At 35.0% G+C, this 6620-nt stretch overlaps 1 protein-coding gene across 2 annotated transcripts in view; it reads right to left on the bottom strand.

The window, feature by feature from the left end:
- The window catches only part of LOC106463229, a 23465-nt gene that overhangs the window by 6987 nt on the left and 9858 nt on the right, over nucleotides 1-6620 (bottom strand). Inside the window, exons 4-6 of one of the 2 annotated variants that reach the window (XM_013923223.2) lie at nucleotides 3361-3621; nucleotides 2054-2180; nucleotides 989-1144 (exon numbers count right to left, since the gene is read on the bottom strand). In XM_013923223.2, coding sequence (XP_013778677.2) covers nucleotides 989-1144; nucleotides 2054-2180; nucleotides 3361-3621 — 544 coding nt within the window. Of the gene's footprint in view, nucleotides 1-988; nucleotides 1145-1387; nucleotides 1457-2053; nucleotides 2181-3360; nucleotides 3622-6620 lie in introns of those variants that run through there. The other variant, XM_022390675.1, reaches the window with a different exon arrangement.

Genomic DNA, 6620 nt, shown 5'->3' on the forward strand with positions numbered 1-6620 from the left:
AAATTCAAAAACAAAAAACAAAACATAAACTTTATTGGACATTATTTACCACTTGCACTTTTCAATAGTCCCTTAAGCAGTTACATGGAATGCTTTGTGACAGAGGGTTGAGAACGTTATATTAAAACGATCTTGAATGTGCAAATCAGCAAAGTACGTGATAATCACAACCAATATAAAGTTGCAGTGGAACAGAATGTAACACAACTATATTTTAACATTGTTTGCCATTTTTGTAGGTAGTGTGACGTCAACCACAATTGGTCCCTTTTGGGGAAATGTAAGTAACAGCCCTTTTCGACACAAAATATTCATACGCTTAGATCATAAAAGCATGTGTCAATCGATATCCCTTGTACTTAATGTAATTGGAAAACAATGAATATGGATCAACTTGAGGCACCAGCACCATCCAGAAAAAGATCTGCAACAAGTATCCTAGCCATGAAAAGCAAAATGCGGCGTCTTCTAATAGGTAACAAAAGTCTCTGCCTTAAGGCTGGAATGTCCAAAGCAAACCACCCCACTCTGTTTATTTCCATAATCCATCTAGTGTACGAGGATGGCGTTTTCCGGGCGCCTGTTTTTAACAATCGATCATATAGAAATCCGTAGGCACTGCGTCCGGCGAATTAACTTATATGTTATCGTATCTAATAGCATTAATACTCGTTTCATTTTCATGAAGCTTGATGTATGCAACGGTTAAACGGATATTTTGTGGAAACAACTTGTGTACAAGTGACTTGTACCGCTTTTCTAGACGAAAATCCTTCTTCATTATGTTACCTGTGGAACGAGGACGGCTTTTGCCACTGACTTTTGTGTTCGTGAGCTCTCATGATACCCAAATCGTTTTAATATAACATACTCAATAACTGTATTACTAACTATAACCTTTATTATTCACCTGTTTGAAGAGCCTCTCGAAACACAAACTATAGAGGTTGTGATCATAATCTTTGAGAGATAGAACTTGATAACTTACCTGTTTCTAGAATCTCCTGATCAGCTACAGTATATACTTTGTAATGGGGCCCTATATACTGACCATATGCTTCGGGAGAGTAGAAAATCTGATTTTTCCACATGTTCAAATCCAAAATCATGACGAACATGATTATTCCATAGTTGAACCATTTTCCTGGGTGTATGAATACAGGTATTAGATGTAGAAAATAGTTCAAATCCAAAATCATGACGAACATGATTATTCCATAGTTGAACCATTTTCCTGGGTGTATGAATACAGGTATTAGATGTAGAAAATAGTTCAAATCCAAAAATCATGACGAACATGATTATTCCATAGTTGAACCATTTTCCTGGGTGTATGAATACAGGTATTAGATGTAGAAAATAGTTCAAGTAAAATTTAGAAACAAAACGACCTTTATTCTCCAGATAATAATAACTCACTTTATTGTCAAAACGTCCAAATTCCCCCTAGTATGCCCTAAGAAATTTTTAAAAACAGTTCAAATGTAACTTTTTCAAGTTAATTTCTTTCAGGGCAATATTTAAAAGAGATAATTACAGAGTCAAAAAAAAAAAGACAGTGTTTAAGTTCCACAATTAATAACGCAATTATAAAAGTGATTACAATGGAGAAAGAAACCAAGTTTAGATGAGTTTGTGATGACTAAAAAAATCGAAAATCAAAAACCACAATTAAAGAAATCTCATGATTCAAACAGTTAGTTAATGCCATGGGTGTTAAGTCATTCCTTCCGATTACAATAATTAGAATATCCATATTGATTTAAATTATTAATTATTAACGAAATGGAACGGCTTGTTTAATATCCTATTGAAATGACTGACTTATGATACGAGGGTCACTGGCTGTTTTAAGTACTGACCCCAAACAAACCCTCAATCATGGGATAGAACCTCAAGTAAGATCATGTAAGTTTATAAAATATCAAGTTAGTAAAACAATATATTGTTTGATTTCAGTTTAAAACAACAGTATTTCTTTAATCATTTATTGTTGTTGACAGTCCAGAAGAATTTATGAAAATGCATTGGAATTACAAATAGATGTACAAACCTGTAATGTGAAAGACTACATCTGGAATACTGACGTACTTCTGAAACATCCTGTACTTAAAAGAAACTACGTGCATACCAGGAAGCTTTATGTCCAAATCACAGACAAAATGTGGAAAGTCCCAGTCCTGCAAGTAAAGATACATCTATATAAGTTGTATTACTCTAACATTAGACAATTTTTATGTCCAAATCACAGACAAAATGTGGAAAGTCCCAGTCCTGCAAATATAGATATATCTATATAAGTTGTATTACACTAGCATTAGACAATTGTTATGTCTAAATCACAGACAAAATGTGGAAAGTCGTGCAAAGAAACGTTCGAAGCTATATTAATTACATTAGACAAATCTTGTGTCTTTATCATAGGTTCAATGTGGAGGTTCCAGGTCCTGCAAGAAAGACTCTATTTGATGGGTTGTTTGGTTTATTTCAAGGAAAGTTAACATTAAGATCTAAATAGGAAGAAAGATCTAGTCAATCTGTGAATCAGTGTTAATGAAATATGTATAAAGATATACTTCATGTAAGAAAATAAATATTATAGAAAACGTGTAGATTTGAACTGTTCGCGAAGCTAGAAAAGACTTTTCTAAATTATAAGAAAAATAACTTTAAGATATATCTTACTTGGTTGTAGACTTACCGCTGTCCCACCAGGGGGGGGGTATATATATCATATTATCAAGATGATTCATTATGTGTATATGTCTGTTAGCACTGACTACCCAGACTTGACCTACTCGTAATATTTTGTATGATAAGTAAATACTGTCCGACGGTATATATATGGGTTATCTTGTTTTGGAGTTTTGGCCGAGAATAGGATTTTTTTTTAAAAAGTCCATAAAATAGGGCACATTGCCACTTTTTTTAATATAATTTTGGCTTGCATCGTCTATAGTTGTCTGGCTCGATTACCACAGTCCAACGGGTTGCCCGGAATACTTTGTTTTAGGGTTCTTACCCGAGAAGAAGTATAAAAAACAGCCCCTTAAATGGAGCACATTTCCAATTTTTTTTTGTACTGACTTTTGGTTTTGGATCTAAAGACACGAGTATTTAATCAGTTAGATGAGCCAATTATTACCTTCCACAAAGCAAGATATGCAATTAACATCTAATGAAGTCATTAGATGTTAATAACATAAGATGGAAAGAAGGGGGATCATTATCTAACATTGTCTTTTATACAATTCTTGCTTTCTTAGAGGGAAACCTCGAAATAAAAACAGAAGCAAAGCTGTAGATTACAGAGTTTACGATGTCTTGTTCAGAACTGTCATAACACAACGGAAGACTCACCTGCATCACAATCAAAAGATCCATAACCAGTATAAAGGAAGCCAAGAACGCTCGCGACAGCTCAGTGGTAGCCACAAAATCCCTGTTTAGACGATCCCAAGTGATCCCATCACTGACTATTAAGGTCACAACTAGCGCCGTCATGATAGAAGAACCAGCCCAGAAGATGAAGATACGAACCCGGCCATGGGACTTCCAGAATCTTCTGGCTGTTTTGGCCCAATCAACGTAGAGGTTATCTTGAAGCATCATATCCGTAACCTGTTAGTGATACCACAGTGTTGTATAGAACATAAACACTTATGAAAGACGTTATAATGCGAGGTGAAATATTGTATGCTTTAAAAAAAAACGTTTTACTTTGTTGTTATTCACAAATAAAACTCTCTATCACCAGGATTTAACACAAATCTACGATAAATATCAGACAACAAACAGCCTACGTAAATAAAGTTTGTGAGCGCTGAAAAATACCATGTTAAGTAGTTCATTTGTAATGTTTTAACGAATAGAAAAAAAACGTTGATTTTACGTTTTATTGACTGTTTTCTTATACATATATATATATCTTTCTCTAGCTATTTTTCCCGTATTTTCGAAGTAAAATTACATCTAGTTTTCAAAACGTAATGAAAAACTTTTTATTGGTTTGTTTAAGCGCGAAGCTACACTATGTGCTGTATCGAACCCTGGATGTTAGCATTTAAAGCACCCAAGTTAGCCATTGATCTACTGGAAAGATATCATGCTGGTTAAAAACTTTTTAAGCTAACTTTTTTTGTGCATAAACAGAAAAAAAAATCACATTTTTAGCGTTCGTTTTTCTAGATAGTTCTTAACATTAATATTTCAAGAAAAACATAATTTTTATCTTTTCCTTATAGTTCAGTAAAAAAAAGCGGGAAATCAAAGTTGAGCTTTCTCACACTAGATGTCTCTGTGCTAACACCTCAGGTAGGATAAAAGCCCCTAATAAAAAAATAATAATCTAAGATGCGCCTACCAAACGCTTTAGTTCCTAAACTTTTACATTCACCCTGGCAATAAATTGAATAACACTGTCATAAGCAGCTGTACTTGTGTCAAAACTGTTTACACGCTTAGATATATGATCGGTAAAAAGCAACTTACGAGTCCGTAGTTTATTTAAATGTCACACCAAACTTTGGCTCTTCAGTTAAGCAGCCCTTACAAGTGAACGTTTTAAAGGCTCCAAAAACTTTTAGTGAATAGGTAATAAAAGTTAGAACTTAAAAGAGCACCGAATTAAAAAATTGACACACAATAAAGATTGATTCAAGTGAAGTGCCACTTCAGTTGATGATGGTTAGGATGTACGTGGATGGTCTTATTTCTATAACAACGTGTGATTACAATGCAGGAAGTCTGTTGTTTTTTTACGAGTTTAGACGCTTTGTTGTGACGACTCACGTTCATTCTATACAGGTCGTTGAAATTCGAGATTCAACCACTACAGCTAGCAGACAAAACGCAGCTAACCCATGGTTTAACAAACAAACCAGTTTTCCAATTGTGAGATAACGTCAGCTTTTATTGTGTTAATATTAGCATAGTTGTGATTTAATTGTCTCTGTTTACCTTGTGTACATAATAAAAGATCGAACAGATTTGATTAATCTATTGATGACGTAGCTGTCGTCTGGTTATAATGGAAAAGTAAATTGGATCTCGCTACCCGTCTACACATGATCTACTTAGCCAACTCAGTATCTACACATGATCTACTTAGCCAGCTCAGTATCTACACATGATCTACTTAGCCAGCTCAGTATCTACACATGATCTATTTAGCCAGCTCAGTATCTACACATGATCTACTTAGCCAACTCAGTATCTACACATGATCTACTTAGCCAGCTCAGTATCTACACATGATCTATTTAGCCAACTCAGTATCTACACATGATCTATTTAGCCAACTCACTATCTACACATGATCTATTTAGCCAACTCACTATCTACACATGATCTACTTAGCCAACTCAGTATCTACACATGATCTACTTAGCTCAGTCAGTATCTACACATGATCTACTTAGCCAGCTCAGTATCTACACATGATCTACTTAGCCAACTCACTAGCTACACATGATCTATTTAGCCAACTCTCTATCTACACATGATCTACTTAGTCAGCTCAGTATCTACCTGAGTCAACCTATGTCCTGCTTACATCTTCGTCTAATTCCCTATTTATTCCCTTAACCAACTAAATAAAATACTTTGGATTATTTATAACATAAATTAAAAATAGTAGGGGAATAATTAGTAAGTTATTAGGCGATCACATTAAGCTCCACCTGTATTGAGGATATTGAGTCATTCCAGAAAAATTTGGATAGCTGGAAAATTACCAAATTAATTATAGTATGTGCTGGGTTATCATAATTTGGATCACAAATTTAATACAGATGGGAACTCACTCAATAGCATGACTGAAAAAGAACTGTTTTAGTATAGTAGTGGATAAGTAGTGCTCAGTTACTTGTTATTAAGCTAATAGATCTTCTGGGTGTACTTATAGACGTGTTGATTACAAGTCAAAAAAGAGATAATTTTCTCTACATAAATCACTAGATGTCTCGCATTTCTTTGCGCTGTATTTTGAAGACGATAGGATACAAGTTTAAGACTGGAGAAAGAAATGAACTAGGCTCCAATTAAAGCAGTTTAATTTTTCTAACAGTGTGATTGACTTATGGAACGAGTTGACATTCGCACTAGTAGAGGGCAGCACTTTACATCGATGATTTCCTGAAACTGTGGGTTCAAAGACTTACCTTTGTTAAGTGTGGGTGTACAAGGACAGCCTTGAAGGACAAAATGGTCATTTGTTGTCCAAATCATGAAGGACAAAATGGTCATTCGTTGTCCAAATCATGAATGACCAAAGGGTCATTCGTTGTCCAGATCATGAATGACCTAATGCCCTTTCTTTGTCAAGATCATTAACGACCTAATGGCCTTTCGTTGTCCAGATCATGAACGACCTAATGCTCATTCGTTGCCCAGATCATGAACGACCAAATGCTCATTCGTTGTCCAAATCATGAACGACCAAATGGTTATTTGTTGTCCAAATCGTGAATGACCAAAGGGTCATTCGTTGTCCAGATCATGAACGACCTAATGCTCATTCGTTGCCCAGATCATGAACGACCAAAGGATCATTCGTTGTCCAGATCATGAACGACCTAATGCTCATTCGTTGCCCAGATCATGAACGACCAAAGGATCAT

The sequence above is a fragment of the Limulus polyphemus genome, unplaced genomic scaffold (assembly GCF_000517525.1).
Source record: "Limulus polyphemus unplaced genomic scaffold, Limulus_polyphemus-2.1.2 Scaffold1354, whole genome shotgun sequence".
NCBI classification, from domain to species: Eukaryota; Metazoa; Arthropoda; class Merostomata; order Xiphosura; family Limulidae; genus Limulus; species Limulus polyphemus.